The sequence below is a fragment of the Molossus molossus genome, unplaced genomic scaffold, assembly GCF_014108415.1.
Source record: "Molossus molossus isolate mMolMol1 unplaced genomic scaffold, mMolMol1.p scaffold_m16_p_4, whole genome shotgun sequence".
In the NCBI taxonomy this organism is placed as follows: Eukaryota; Metazoa; Chordata; class Mammalia; order Chiroptera; family Molossidae; genus Molossus; species Molossus molossus.
In genome coordinates, this window is record NW_023425377.1 from 67,285,858 (window position 1) to 67,302,184 (window position 16,327).

General features: G+C 49.0%; 1 protein-coding gene across 2 annotated transcripts in view; it reads left to right on the forward strand.

The window, feature by feature from the left end:
* UNC13A (unc-13 homolog A) overlaps positions 1-16,327 on the forward strand; it is a 64,955-nt gene that overhangs the window by 14,605 nt on the left and 34,023 nt on the right. For both annotated transcript variants that reach the window (XM_036241474.1, XM_036241475.1), the window contains exons 5-12: positions 918-1,041; positions 1,674-1,747; positions 2,563-2,617; positions 4,437-4,472; positions 7,197-7,404; positions 10,720-11,274; positions 11,754-11,862; positions 14,292-14,338. In XM_036241474.1, coding sequence (XP_036097367.1) covers positions 918-1,041; positions 1,674-1,747; positions 2,563-2,617; positions 4,437-4,472; positions 7,197-7,404; positions 10,720-11,274; positions 11,754-11,862; positions 14,292-14,338 — 1,208 coding nt within the window. The remainder of the gene's footprint in view (positions 1-917; positions 1,042-1,673; positions 1,748-2,562; positions 2,618-4,436; positions 4,473-7,196; positions 7,405-10,719; positions 11,275-11,753; positions 11,863-14,291; positions 14,339-16,327) is intronic.

Genomic DNA, 16,327 nt, shown 5'->3' on the forward strand with positions numbered 1-16,327 from the left:
GTTTGTTTTTTTATTTTTTAATCCTCACCCGAGGATACTTTTCCATTTATCTTCAGACAGAGTGGAAGGGAGAGAGAGAGAAATATCAATGTGAGAGAGACACATCGATTAGTTGCTTCCCTCACGACCCCAACCAGGGCCGGGGACCAAACGGCAACCAAGGTACGTGCCCTTGACTGGAATCGAACCCACAACTCTTTGGTCCGCGGGACCACGCTCTAACTGCTAAGCCAACCCGGCCAGGGCAGGAAGGGTTTATTTTTTTAATGAATGAATGGAGAGGGAGGAAATAGGTGCAATAGTCCAAGCAAGTGAATCCAAAAGGAAGCCTTGAGGATGATCCACAATTTCCTCAGTGACACTTCCCTACTAAGTGTGAGGAAGGCCTAGTCACCTGTGGCAGCAATGGCCCATGCAGAGGACCCTGAATTACTACTTTCACCCCTATGTGGGTCTTCCTGCAGAAAGCAAATTCCAAGAATATCATTCTCATTTGAGATAAAGAAACTGAGGTTCAGAATGGACCCCACCTGCTGAAGGACTTATGTCCCTGAACCCAGGGGGACTGGTTCACTCACATGAGGAGGGGTTTCCTTTCTGGATTGTGGGAGCATCAGGACTTTATATGAAGGCAGGGCTGCGTAACCCTCATCACGGATGAGGAGTGGTTGTGTAATGCTAACACTGCCCCTGCTGACCCTGTCGGGCCCTCTCTCTGGGTCCTTGAATCTGAGTTCCCCGGACCTACCATGTTGCCCCACACTGGGTCTCAATTTCCTCATTTGTAAAGTGGGGGTGTGGCCCTTGCTCTTGGGGCAGGGGTGAGATGGGGTGAGGGACACATCTTGTGTGAGAAGATACATGATCCTCCTTACCTCACCTGGGACCCTGACCTCTGTCATCCCCCCTACACCCAGGAGGGCCCTGGAGAGTGGCTGACCCTGGACTCCCAGGTTATCATGGCGGACAGTGAAATCTGTGGTACCAAGGACCCCACCTTCCACCGCATCCTCCTTGACACCCGTTTCGAGCTGCCCTTAGGTGAGTGTGGGGAGCACAGGACCCTCTCCCAGTCCCAGGAGAAGGGTTAGGTCCAAATGACGCTCATTCTGGGGACAAGGTTTCCCCTCCCCAGAGGAGAGAGTTTTCTGGGTTTCAGTGAATCAACTGAGATGTGTACAGAGCATGTTCCAGCTCCTACAAGTCATCAATGAGCAGTAAGTGTTTCTTGGTCCATGGGACTCAGGTCTGAGCTTTCCTGGTGGTCCTTGATGAGGTATTCTGCCACAGGGGTGAGCTGGGTTTAGAAGGGAGACAGACAGAGGCTGAGAGACAGAGAGACAGCGACAGAGAGAGAGAGAGAGAGAGAGAGAGAGAGAGAGAAAGGTAGAGACAAAGAGACACCTCTCCACCTTTCCTGGAAGCAGTGCGGTTCTCTCACATCATCCTTCCAAGAACTCATGGCTCCCCCACCATTGTAATGCTAGGGTGCATCTTCTCTCCCATTCCCCATCCATCCCCAAGGCAGTGGTGGGACAGGGAGGAGTCAAGGGTGCCACCCTGTCCCCCCACCCCGCCCACTGGAGACCAGCCTAGTAGCCTGCAGGATGCACTGGGTGGATGCTGGAGGGCAGGCAGGCCTTCCAGGTTCACAGCCAGGGCTCCCCTTCCAGACATTCCTGAAGAGGAGGCTCGCTACTGGGCTAAGAAGCTGGAGCAGCTGAACGCCATGCGGGACCAGGATGAGGTGAGTATTGACATGGGGGACTCTTCTTTTTGTGTCTGTCTCTCTTTGTCTCCCCATGTCCTCTGCTCTTTGTCTCTGTCTCTGTCTTTGCTTGTCTTTCCCTATATCTGTGTCTCTAACTCTTTGTAACCCAGCTAAATCAGTGATTCATGTGGTCCAATCTCCAATGCCAGGATGTCAGTTGGGAACATACAGTCTACTAACAACATAATGATGACGTCAGTTGACTCGAGTTCTGCATTTGCCAAACACCCTCAAGGACATACAGGGGCCCTGAAGCAGTTCTCACATCCACAATACCCCAAGTCACACTTTCAGACTCTCTTAAAAGTTCCCCTCCCCCACCAGTCTTAGCCCCTGGACTTCTGTTCTTCCATGCTACCCCTTCAGCTTCTTGGCTTTGTATCCCCACAGTGCAAAGATCTAATGTGGCCCAAAGACAGACTTCAGAAGGTGAGGGCAGGGAAGAAAAAGCAGGCAAGACTACCATACTCTAGTGAGAGGTGGAGAGCAAGGGGGCAATACTCACATATGAGTAATTTTTGTCCAACCTCACTTTTCTGTCTGTCTCTTCTCTCTCTCGTGTCTCTGTTTCTTTCCTTAATCTATGTCTCTCTTTCTTTTTTCTGTATCTGTTTTTCACTGTCTCTCTGTGTGCATCTCTCTCCCTCTGTGAACATTTGTATCCTTCTCCTTTAGAGGAAGAGGATTTGGTAGGCAGGGGGGAGTCAAGATGAAGCACAACTAAAAACTATCCTGGTCCCCTGGCTTCTGGCCCTCTCTGAGATGAACCTTCTTGCCTTTCCTTCCCTCAGTATTCTTTCCAAGATGAACAAGACAAGCCTCTCCCTGTTCCCAGCAATCAGTGTTGTAAGTACCTGTTGATTCCTTTTTTTTGGCATCCCTTCTCCACACCCATGGCTGTTGTGTGTAACAGGCCAACTCCCCTCCAGAGATATGGATCCTAAGAGTAAAAAGCATCTGTTCACAGTGCGGTGGGAAGAAGAGATCTGGGACTTCGGTTTGAGTTCTGCCTTGCTGTGTGGCCACAGGCATGCCAGTATCCCTCTCTGATCATTCGAGTCACTCTCTCTCAAATGGGGCATCTGACAGCTCTTCACTTTGAGGGGCCCCAGGGCATCTAGAGGCTTAAAAAACATTTTTCAGACTCTCTAATTCCATTAATTAAATCGTAGATGAGGACCTCTTTCATGGGTCCAACACAGACCTCCAAGCAGCCCATAGTCACACGGTGCAGACAGTCACTGACAATCCTGCCAACACATGTACAATAGGTGCATGTACAAGGGACAAAGGCTGTTTCATTCACCCATTTTCTTAGATGAAGACACTGAAGCCCAGGAGAAGTAACTTGTCCAAGGTTACACACCTGGCAGGAGGAAAAGCTAGGATTTGAACCTAGGTCTGAGGCACTCTTTCCACTGCACTGCGTCAATTAATGTTAAAGATGATCATGTTCCCCTGCCTACTGCCCCTCCGTCAAGGCTGGAGTTTTCAAGATTGTCTTATGTACTTGGTGCGGAGGGCACTCAGATGCACCCAAACCAAGTCTCCATGGGCCAAGGAGATGTCTCTTCCCTACGAGTTCCTCCTGAGTCCTCTAGAGTGGGGAGGAAATGACAAATCATAGTCTCAGGGCAGAACCTGAAGCCATGACACTTTGTCCCCACCCTGCACCTCAACCTCTTTGTCCTATTCCATCTGCTTCCTTATCCCCTTTCCTCCTCTCTCACAGTCTTCCCTGTACCCATTTTCCAAACCCCCAATATGCCCAGGATGGTGATGATGGAGCCTGGTGGGGAGAGGTGCTAGGGCACTGCTACTGGGGAACCCTGTTCTGCCCTAACTTGAGTATGTTACTGAGAAAGTCCCTTGACTTCCCTGCCTGGGGGGAAGGAATTATAAGCCCCTCCCCCATGAATGGGGTCATTGAAGATTGTGGTGGGGGAAGGGCTAGTCAAGGTGGAGGCAGAAGCAGATGACAAAGTACCTGGCAGGTGGACTGGATTTGGAAATAGAGACTCACCTCCCAGCATTTACCTCCAAGTCCTCTTGGGAATGTTTCATCACCCCCATTTCATGGAGAAGTCAGCCAAGGCTCAGAGGAGTCAGGATTCTGGTCCGAGGCATTTTCCCACAATGCTAGGTACAGGGAATGATGAAGAGAGAGGTGGTTCTCTTCATGGCCCTGAAGTTCCGGGGCTGTGTGACTTTAGGCTCTTCATTCCCCCTCTCAGCCCTGTTTCTTCACCTGTACAATGAACGAGAAGAACGATGGGAAAACAAAGACAAAAACACCCAAGAGTAGTGTTTCAAAATTCAATATTTCTTTCCTTATGCATGAGATAGGGGAGGGAAGCAGTGGGGAATACTGACCCCAGACTTCAGAGTTGAAAAACCCATATCCTAAATGCCCTCATTTTTACTTCCTGGCTGAGCCTGTGTGTCCTCAAAACATGGAGATATCCGGCCTTCCCCACAAGGTGGAGAGTGAAGGCACGACAAATGTCAGTGGTTAAAGTGATACTTGGGGAAAATCCTCAATTTAGGAGGTAATGGGTCCTGGGTGGGAGAAGGAGATGGGAAGAATGAGGAGGATGGGAGAGCCTCCCTCCTTTGGTTCCCCCTACCTGCTCCCTTTTATTATCTCTGCCCCTTCTCTTTGTAGGCAACTGGAATTATTTTGGCTGGGGTGAGCAGCAGAGTAAGTACTCAGCTTGATGTTCTGGAAGGCCACAGGGAGGTGGATGCCTTGGCAACTCTGAGGCCCCCACCCCACCATGCAGGAAAGTGAGGAGCCTGTGGCTGGCACATTGGGACCAGAGTTCTGGCAAGACCTCTTCCATGCCCTCCCGGCCCCTGGCCATTAACATCTGTCTTGGGGGTCCTGCTCTGTCTGATGGGGAGTGGGCACTGCCATTGGGATGGAAGGATTCAGCTGGGAGGGATGGGCATTTAGACAGGAGATCTGCCTGTCTCCAGCTGGGTACTGTGACCCCCATTCCCCACTCCCCATGTATAACCTCATCTCCTTTCCTGTGACTCCTTCCTTTTTTTGTCTTCCTCCTCTTCCTCCTCCTCCACCTGGAAATGTCACTCAGAGGGTGGTGGGTGGGGAAGAAAGAAGGTCTCAGATAGAGCAGCAGGGCAGGGTTCCCCAGGCAAATATCATTTCAGAGACCTCAGCTCCAAAGCCCCCTCACACACATCTTCCTCCAATTTACCCCCAGGGGTAAGAGAAGCCATATGCCCGATTTGGATGTCCATTTTTCTCCCTAGGGAAGAGCGTCCTTATCCCCATGGCCTGCCGCTTCCAGAGAAATCCAGTCCTTAGTCTGAATATGAATCTTCATCCTTCTATCTCCTGCACCACCTGGGGACTTCTTCACCCCTATTTGTCCCATGGTGGACAAACTCCAGTCTCCCCTCCCTGCAGGACCAGGGAAGCTGTTTACACATATTTTGATCCAAAACACTTTGTCAAAAACAAGTTGGTCAGAAATCAATTTGGCTAGAATAGGCATTAGGCAGACAAGAAGACTTAGTAACAACCAGTTTGCCAGAAACAAACAATATCATCAAAAACAAAGATGTTTTTGGTCAAAACCAATTTGGCTAAAGCTGATAATTGGGTGAAGAGCAAAGATTCCTAGGCCGAAAGCAGACCCTTTTGTTAAGACACAAGTGTCTGAAAGTTGGAAGCAGCAATTTGCTCAAAAATGATTTTGTGCCCTGGCCGGTTTGGCTCAGCGGTTAGAGCGTCGGCCTACGGTCCAGAGAGACCCGGGTTCGGTTCCCGCTAAGGGCACGTACCTCGGTTGCAGTTTGTCCTCGGCCCTGGTTGGGTCGTGCAGGTGGCAACCACTCAATGTGTCCCTTTTACGCTGATGTTTCTCTCTCTCTCCCTCCCACTCTATCTGAACAAAAAATGGAGAAATTTCCTTGGGTGAGGATAAAAAACAAAACAAAACAAAAAACGATTTGGTAAAAAGCAGAGTGTGGGTAAAAATAAAAAGAATATAATCAAAAGCCATTTGAAAATAAAAAGCTATTTGCCCCTCAAAAACAGACAGCCTGACAGAAAAAAATATTGGGTGAACACACACAGCCTCATGTGATTTGGTTGAAAACATCTTGGCTTGGTCAGGGACAATTTGGTTAAAAGAACACCAATTTGGCCAAAGCTTAGATAATTGGGTAAAAAACCAGTTGGTCAGAGGGGCAATTTGGTAACACTGACAAATTGTCTAGAGCTTTGAGGAGGATTGTCCAAGTTTCAGGTCCTCCACTTAAGGCTTTTACAAGATCACAGTTTTACCCTGAAACCCACAAATCTAATTCGTGGACATTTGCATCTACCTCTGTCTATAATATCAGTGCTGACAGCATGCAGCGCGTCAGAGGGTTGCCGTGTATGATGGAGACCGGATAAAAAGCTTGTAGGTCGCAGTGGCCCACGTCAAATGAGAGATTGAGAAACCAGAATTACCTTGGTAGGACCAGCTTTTCTAGCTGAAAATGAATTTAGGTTTTTTCTTATCAGGAACCGAACCCAGGACTCTATGGTCCGCAGGCCAATACTCTAACCGCTGAGCCAAACCGGCCAGGGTTGGTGTGGCTTTCTAAATAAATAGAGTCTCTTCGGTCCCACAACAATCTAACATCCCTTGACACCATTTTCTTTTTTCTAAGAAAGAAAGCCTGTTTTCTTTTTACTACAGAAAACAAACCAAATGTATGTAACCCTTGAAGTTTGGCAACTCCACCTTGTTTCTTTCATTTTAGTGGTAGATTCTGGGTATGTGGTAGTCTTGCCAACCTAATGATCTAACCCTTTTTGAGGTAGATGGCATCTTGTCAGAGCCCCTTCTTTGTTCTTGCGCATGTGAGTTCAGATATGGGGATTCATTTTCAGATATCAAGAAATCTCTGAGGGTTACATGGCATTTGTACTCTACCTCGTCTTGATCTCCCTCCAACTTCTTTGAGGGATTGTATGACTCCTGTTATGGGAGGCTCACTGCCTGATGGGGAAAAAAAAAAAACCACTTTGTTTTCAATGAACCTGGATTTTGGCAAAGTCCATTCTTACATTTGAGCTGAAGTACATCCTCTAATTTGCCACTATGCTCACATTGTAGCACCTACCCTGGACTCCAGACTCTAGGTCCAGTTTGACCCACATAAGGCAAAGCAAGGTTTTCACCTCCCTTATTCTAAAGCCTGTACTTCTATTTACATGACCCAATATCTTTCATTCATTATAGTAATGATTAATCTTCTTGGGTTAGCAGCCAGTAAAGATTCCCTAAGTCTGAGATACTGCTTTGGCCCCCAATGTGTTATCACTCTCTCTCTCTCTCTCTCTCTGTCCCCACCCTTCGCCATTCCCTCCTCACTCTCTCCCCTCACCTCCTCTCTCTACCAGATGATGACCCTGACAGTGCGGTGGATGATCGTGACAGTGACTATCGCAGTGAGACAAGCAACAGCATCCCACCACCTTATTATACTACGTCCCAACCCAATGCTTCAGTCCACCAGTATTCTGTTCGCCCACCACCCCTGGGGTCCCGGGAATCCTATAGTGACTCCATGCACAGTTATGAGGAGTTCTCCGAGCCACAGGCCCTCAGGTAGCCACCATGGAGCTGAGGTCCGTGTGTGTGTGTGTGTGTGTGTGTGTGTGTGTGTGTGTGTGTGTGTTTGTATGTGTGTGTCCAGACCTGTCTCCTGGAATGAAGAAAGGAGTAGAGGGCTGGAGGGAGCTGGGGGTATAGGTAAGTGGGTCTACAAAAGCAGCATTCATGCTTTTGTAGGCAGTAGAACCCTTGCTTTATCTAAAATTTTGCCAAACATTTCCACAAAATTGAGAAAAGTGGGTGTGCTTTAGCTGAAGAAAGAGCAGAAAGTCCAGAGGCCTCTAAGAGGTCCCCCTGAAATATGGGGCCTCCTCACACTCCTTTTTTTTTAAATTAAGCATTTTTTTAAAATGTGCTTTTATTGATTTTAGAGAGAGAGGAAGGGAGAGGAAAAGAGAAACATTGATTGGCTGCCTCCTGCACGCCCCCTACTGGGGACCCAGCCTGCAACTTGGGCATGTGCCCTGCTGTGGAATCAAACCTGCAACATTTTGGTGCATGGAACAAGGCTCAACCTACTGAGCCACACCAGCCAGGGCTCCTTGTACTCCTTTAAAAAGCCACTGGTGCCCTGGCTGGTGTGGTTCAGTGTCTAGAGTGTTGGCCCAAAGGTCGTACGTTCAATTCCCGGTCAAGAGCATGTACCTGGGTTGTAAGTTCATCCCTGGCCCTGGTCCAGGTACATGTCTCGCTCACATCAATGTTTCTCACTCTCTCTCGCCCTCCCTCCCTCCTTTCTACTCTTTCATTAAAAGAAAAAATCAATGAAAAATATATCTTTGGGTATACCCTCAGGTGAGGGTGAGCAAAAACAACAAAACCACTGGTCACCATGTACTACTCTCTAACTGGGCAGGGGTGGGGGGAGTGGAGGAAGAGATGACTATTAGTGGGGTATGTAAGGGTTAGTGATGTTGGAAAAATCCCAGCAAGCAGCTGGCTGGTGGTCCCAGTCTTCCTGGTGGCCCCTGACCCTGTGTTCCTGGCCAGCAAGCACAGGCACAGTGACTTGGGAGCTGCCCCTATTCTGTCCAGCCATCATCACCAGTCCTTTGAAAGTAGGCTATTCGCCCTGGCCGGTTTGGCTCAGCGGTTAGAGCGTAGGCCTGCGGTACAGAGAGACCCGGGTTCGGTTCCCGCTAAGGGCATGTACCTCGGTTGCAGTTTGTCCCCGGCCCTGGTTGGTCGTGCGGGTGGCAGCCACTCGATGTGTCCCTTCACATCGATGTTTCTCTCTCTCTCTCTCTCTTCCTCTCTCTCCCTCCCGCTCTATCTGAACAAAAAATGGAAAAATGTCCTCGGGTGAGGATAAAAAAAAAAAAAAAAGACACTTGAAAGTAGGCTATTCCTAGACCTGCCCAATAGGTGGGTCCCTGGCCCAAGTGGGCCATACCATTGCCTGGTGCAGGATGCTGGTCCTTGAGCCTGGGAGGCTGAAACTCGAGCCTACGGCCCCTCCTCATTGCCCTAATCCCCCCAGTCCTGGTTTTCAAACAGAACAATAACAAACACGATATTAAACAGGTTGACCCTTGTCAGTTTTCTCAGTGGTTTGAGCATTGGCCCTCGGACCAAAGAGTCGAGGGTTTGATTCCAGTCAAGGATATGTACCTTGGTTGTGGTTCATCCCCGGCCCTTGTCAAGGTGTGCGGGAGGCAACCAGTTGATGTGTCTACACATCTCTCTCTCTCTCTCTCTCTCTCTCTCTCTCTCTCTCTCTCCCCCTCCCTCCCTCCCATTCTATCTGATGATAAATGGAAAAATATCCTCAGGTGAGGATTGAAAACAAAATGAAACAGGTTGAATATTTGTAAAGCACTTAGATAGAAAACACTTCCATTCTTGCTGAAAGTTCTATTGGACAATGTGAACTGTAGAGAGTTTGGGTCAAACCTAATTTGAAGGAAAATTTCATAAACTTCTTACTCAAACTTTAGCATCAATTAGTACCTTCTTTTTGTTTTTGTTTTTATCCTCACCCGAGGATAGAGTGTTCAGATAGAGTGGGAGGGAGAGAGAGAGAGAAACATCAACGTGAAAGGGACACATTGAGTGGTTGCCACTCGCATGACCCAACCAGGGCCAGGGACAAACTGCAACCAAGGTACACGCCTTGGTTGGGAACCGAACCCGGGTCTCTCTGTACTGCAAGCTGATTCTCTAACCACTGAGCCAAACCGGCCAGGGCAGTACCTTTTTTATTTTGAAATTTTCTCTACTTATATATACTATAGAAAGCTTGGATAGGTTATAGGTGAAGTGTTTTGGAAGGGACTCTTAAAATCACCAAGAATCCACTCTAGCCTCTATTTTTTAGCTCCAATGAAATGAAATAACATTCAAGGTAAAACACTTAGTGGCAGAGGGGGCAAGAATCAAGCAAGAAAGGGTGTTCTTGGCAGAGGGCATAGCAAGTGCAAAGGCCTGTAAGTGGGCACAAGTCTAGGGTATTGGAGGAATGGCAAGGAGGCCAATATGACTAGAGCAGGGGAAGAAAAATGGGAAAAGAGAGGGAGACGAGGGTGGGGAGGTTGGAGGGTTTGGGCCACATGAGGGGTACAGGTCATAGCATGGGTTTTATTCCAAGGGCACTAAGGAGCCTGATAGGGTTTGGAACAGGGGAGATATGTGATTGGGTTTATGATTCAAAGAAACCCCTCTGTGGCTTTTATGGGAGGCAGGGACTGTTTCAGATGGGAGTGGATGTTGGGGGAGCATTTAACGGAGATGGCAGAGCCTGGACCAGGGTGGGCCCCAGGGTTCAGAGAAGGGAATGCATTTTACACATGTTTGTGGAGGGAGCCAAGAGGACCTGTGCAGGGCCAGCTGTGAGTAGAGGTTGGGGCAAGGAGTGGAGATAGAAAGGCCCTGGTCCATGGTGAATGAAGGGGCTCAGCTATGGAAGGACCAGGTTAAGGTGGGAGACATGAAGAGCCAAGTACAACCATGTTCAAATTTTAGGAGCCCTCGGTCTCCAAGGGGACTGTGGTGAGGGCACTGATTTTGGGTCCCTAGCACATGGGTGGAGCATTTGCAGCTTCCAAAGGGCATGGACAGTAGTGACATACAGTAAGTCTGTGATCACTAAAGTCATCTGGTTTATTGCCTGTCCACCCAGACCATAAATGCCACAAGAGTGGGATTTTTGTCTTTTGTTCACAGTTGTGTTTCTCTGGCTCCTGCAGTAGAGCCTGGTGTATAGTAGGTGTTCAAGCAGTACTGAGTGAGTGTCTGGGTGTTGGACCTGTGTGACGGGCTGGTGGGGCAATGGCTCAGTGCCTGGTCCCTGAGTCCCGCCTATTCCCTCAGCCCCACAGGCAGCAGCCGCTATGCCTCCTCAGGGGAGCTGAGCCAGGGCAGCTCACAGCTGAGCGAGGACTTTGACCCAGATGAGCAGAGCCTGCAGGGGTCCGAGATAGAAGATGAGCGGGATCGGGATTCCTACCACTCTTGCCATAGCTCAGTCAGCTACCACAAGGACTCACTGCGCTGGGACCAGGATGAGGATGAGCTGGATGAGGAGCTGGACGAGGAGCTGGATGAGGAGCTGGATGAGGACCTGGAGGACTTCCTGGAGGAAGAGGAGGAGGAGCTGCCTGAGGATGAAGAGGAACTGGAAGAGGAAGAAGAGGTGCCTGATGACATCCGTGGTTATGCTGAGCACCAGGAGGCGGCCGTGGCTGAGCCCAAGGACTTTAAGCGCATCAGTCTTCTGCCGGCCGCCCCAGAGAAGGAGGACAAGGCCCCAGCCATGCCTGCCGAGGCCCCCGCTGTGGCCAAGGTGGCCCCCGAGCCAGCCATGCCTGCGGAGGTGCCTGCAGCTGAGCGGGTGCCTGAGGACGAGCCCCCCAAAGCTGAGGAGAGGTAATGGGAGGGGGCTGAAGGGCTGTCACAAGGTCACCAGGGTCAGAAGTTGGTGGTGTCATGATGGAGTGATCATGAACCTGGGGAATTGAGAGGGGGAGTTGTCACAGGGCCATGGGCTTATTGAAAAAAATCAAGATGGGTTCAGGTGGTCAGAGGGGGTCAATCTGGGTCATGAATTAGTCTTAGAGGTTATGAGGACCTGGATGGCTTGCCAGGGTTGGGGAAGTCACAAATGCACTGGGAGGACCCTGGGCAAATAGGATTACAAAGAGTCAGAGGGCCAGGAGAATGAAAGGGAGCCAGGGGACCCAAAGGTGTCAGAGAGGTGATGGGCATGTGGGAACGGGACAGGGGCACTGAGACTGGTCAGAGGGGAGAACAGGTGGGTCATGGTGTCTCTGAAAGGCCAGGCTTCACTCAGAGGGTGGAAGGTGGAGGGAGAGCTGGCCCTGTAGCCTCAGGATGACCTGCCTCAGTTTCAGGCTGCAAGAAGATGAAGAAGGCCAGGAAGGTCAGGAGTCCATGTCCAGAGCCAAGGCCAACTGGCTGCGAGCCTTCAACAAAGTGCGGCTACAGCTGCAGGAGGTGAGTGAGAGCCCTGGTCAGCTCATATCCATGCCCAGTGCCTCACCCACACATGCCCAGACTGACCATGCCCACCTCCTCACTCCTCTAATGCCCCCACCACCCTAGTCCTTTTCCTGGCCCCACTCACACCAGCCCAAGCTATGCCCCAGGGCATCTTGGCTATTCCCACTTCCCTACTGCATCCCCCATGCCTATGCCTCTGTACTTCCTGGTTCTTCCATGGCTCCGCCCACACCAACTTGGTCCTATTCTGCCCTTGCCTGGCTCCACCATTCCTGGCGTCACCCACACCTGCCTATTTCTAAGCAGGGAAGTAGAAGAGGTGAACTGTAACCTGGAGCTAGGCCATGTCAGGGGTCAAGTTCATGGATAAGGATAGAGGATAGGAATAGGGGTAGAGATCAGGATTAGGCATCAGTCAGAGAGGTCAGAGGTCAGGGTTAGAATTGGTACTAGGGGAAGAGATCAGTGCTTGGATCACATTGGGTGTCAGGAGCAGGACTGGGGAAAGGTCTGTGGTCTGGTCAGTATCGGAGAAGGAATTCAGTGAGAGATACACTTAGTGTTGGGGTCAGGGTGATGACTGTTCAGATGGGCAGCAGGATTGGGACCATTTACTTATTCCTTCAGTCATTCAACCCGCTCTGGGCTAACAGAGCAGTATCATTATCCAGGGGGACCTTCCAAATTTGGGTGAGGCTGGCAATGTGATCCTAATCACATTCCCAAAGTCTTCAACCATTCAATACAGAACCACAGAAATTTCAAATCCAATTTCCTATCAGTTTTTAAAAAAAGAATTTTACTTTTTGATTAAATATATATTTACATGGTTCCAAATTCAAAAGATAGAACAGAATATAAAGTGAAAAGTTTATTGAATAACTTTCACTACATCAGCAAATTAAATAAAAAAAACAGCAGCTACTACCCTTGTAATGGGCAGGCTCTCTGGGTTTTATAGACGGGGCATAAAACAAATTCAAGGCAATGAGAAAAATTCTCTGGGGGAGGTGACACTTAAAGTATTCAAAATATTTTAATAATATTTCAGAAGAGAGTGTTTTCCAGTCCCCCTCCAGCCACATCACCTTTAGTTGCATGAGAGATGAGGGGTATAGATCCCAGGTCTACACTGAGACCTGAATGATAAATGGAGGCTGGTGGGGTTCAGAAGGTGGGAGGACATACAACAGGTGGCACAGCTTGGGCAAAGGCCCTGGGCACAAAAGCAGACAAGCAGGCGAGGTTGCAGGGAGTTTACAGAGTGATAGATTCTTGTTTGTTTGTTTGTTTTGTTAATCCTAACCCAAGGACACTTTCCCATTGATTTTCCCATTGATATTTTCCCATTGATTTTTTTTTTTTTTTTTTTTATCCTCACCCGAGGACATTTTTCCATCCTTTGTTCAGATAGAGCGGGAGGGAGAGAGAGGAAGAGAGAGAGAGAGAAACATCGATGTGAAGGGACACATCGAGTGGTTGCCACCCGCACAACCAACCAGGGCCAGGGACAAACTGCAGCTGAGGTACGAGCCCTTAGCGGGAACCGAACCGGAGTCTCTCTGTACCGCAGGCCGAAGCTCCAACCGCTGAGCCAAACCGGCCAGGGCTCCCATTGATTTTTAGAGAGGAGGAAGGGGGAGGGGAGAGAAAGAGGGAGAGAGAAAAACATCACACATCATTTGCTTGCCTCCTGCCCTGGCCGGTTTGGCTCAGCAGTTAGAGCGTCGGCCCACGGTCCAGAGAGACCTGAGTTCGGTTCCCACTAAGGGCACGTATCTCAGTTGTAGTTTGTCCCCGGCCCTGGTTGGATCATGTGGGAGGCAGCCACTCGATGCGTTCCTTTTACGTCAATGTTTCTCTCTCTCTCTCTCTCTCTTCCTCTCTCTCTCTCCCACTCTATCTGAATAAAAAATGAAAAAATGTCCTCGGGTGAGGATAAAAAAAAAACATTTGGTTGCCTCCCGAACATGCCCCAACCAGACTGAGGCCGGGGATAGAACCCGAAACCCAGATATATGCCCTTGACCAGGAATCGAACCCACAACTCTTTGGTGCGCAGGCCGATGCTCCAACCACTGAGCCACACTGGCCAGAGTGTCTGAACCAGCTCTTGAGAATCCCAGGAGACTATACAAGTGTAAGCTCTTGTTGGAATGATGCTGACACATACCCAGGTTTGACAGACAAGGAGACTAACATCCACTAAGGTTGGTGGCAGAGAGGAGCTCTTCTCTCCCCCATTTGCAGATGGAAAAGCTGAGGCCCACAGGAACACAGTGAGGTCCCTAAGAGCACACAGTGAGGACTGGAACCCAGTCTTCCTGACTCCCAGCCAAAGGGGAGACAGAAGTGGATGTGGAGCCTGCTTTGCCTAAGGGAGGGGCAGCCGCACTGACCACATTTGTCTTTCTGTCCCACAGGCCCGGGGAGAAGGAGAGATGTCCAAATCCCTATGGTTCAAAGGCGGGTAAGTAATGGAGCTTTGGGGGTGGGAGGAAGATTTGAACCCAGAGTTTGAGGCTGGTTTGCACCATAGTCTCAGCCCAGCAAAGGCAGGCAGAGGTTTCATTTAGGCAGGGCACAGATTGGGCATGGGTGAAATAATGGAACCACTGTCATAAGGCACTCAGGAGCCAAAGATAGTAACATGTCCAACCCTTACAACAAACCCATGGTAGGGACCACTACTCTGTTTTACAGAGGGGGAAATTGAGTCCAGAGATGTACATGCCTTGCCTTGCCCAAGCTACTCACATAATTCAAAACTGCTTCCTCCTATGTGAGATAAAAGAGGAATCCATTTTGCCACACTGCCCATCTGTAACCCTGGAGTGAATTTTTTGCTTTGATTCTATTTTTAATATGATTTTATTGTTGTTTTTTTAGAGAGAGAGGAAGGGAGAGAGACAGAAACATCAATGTGAGAGAGAAACATTAATCGGCCACCCAGGAAGCAAACTGGGACCTCTCAGACCATAGGACTATGCTCAATCCACTGAGCCACACCGGCCAGGCTAATTCTGCTTTTAAATAACAGATTATTGCTACAGCTGCTGACATTTCATTAACAACAGTCATTTGGTCTTAAATGGAGCAATTTGTCACATCTAACCTAATTTACTGATTTTCAGGGGTGTTTTTTCAGCCTTTGGATGGTGAGGTTAGAGACTGCAAAAGATATTTTTAAATTACACTCATGTTTGCCCGGCAGGCGTGGACCAGTGGATTGAGCGTTGTCTCATGGACTGAGAGGTCCCACTTCGATGCCCGGTCAGGGCACATGCCCGGGTTGCAGGCTCAATCACCAATAGGGGGCGTGCAGGAGGCAGCCAATCAATGTATCTTTCTCACATCAATGTTCTATCTCTCCCTTCTTCTCTCTCTAAAAAAGTGAATACAAACATATTAAAAAATAAATTACACTTATGTTTTAAAATAGCAGCAGGACAGTGACCTCCTTCCCTTGTGGGTCCTTGGCAAACAGAGACAGGAGCTCTGATTCCCAAATGAGCAGGGGAGCCTGGGAAGCAGGGACTGACAGGGGGTTCCTGTGTATGTGATTGATAGAGGAAGCTCTCTCAAGAGACACCTGTATGGCAGGCAGGGTCAAGCCTGAGAAGCAGCTTGAAGCAGAGATGTGGTTGAGGAGTTGCCAGGCTTCTGCTTGATTCTTCAGGGTGCGCTGGAGCATGAATTGCACCCCAGAGCTTGTCTAAGAGTCATTCGCTGCCAGGCATCTCTCTCACTGGCCAGTGAGAACCTTCTGGAAAAGAGCCACAGCTGAACCTTCTCCGCGATAAGTACACCTCTCAATAAAGAGAATTCAGACAGGCCATGGTGCTATTCAATCCTCCAGTTCCTGCAAAACTGCCAAGAGACAAGAACACTAACACTATTTCCAATTCCCTCATTCCCATGAGAGTTGAAATCACTCCTTCCTGGACAGATTTTCAATAAAGACATATATTTCCAATGTTGAGCATAAAGGAAGGTTTCATTGATATTTTTATATATTATCTAGGTTTGCCTTAGTTCAGATTTTCACTCAACATGGGCACCTGCATCATATTCCCATGTCTCAGACAAGGAAGTTGAGGCCCACTATCTTCATTTCCTGGGGCTGCTGTGACAAACGACCACAAGCGGGGGTCTTAAAACAACAGAAATTTATTCTCTCATAGTTCTGGAGGCCAGAAGTCCAAAATTAAGGTGTGGGCAGGGCCACACCTCTGACACCTACAGGGGAGAATTTCTGCCTTGCCTTCACAGATTCTGGTAGTTGTGGGCAATCCTCAGTATTTCTTGGTTTGTAAATGCGTTACTACAATCTCTGCCTCCACTGTCATACCAATGTCTTCCTCTTGTGTGCCTCTCTTCTTATAAAGACACCAGTCATATTGGATTGGGCCCCACTCTACTCTTGTATGACCTCATCTTAATTAATTACCTCTGTAAT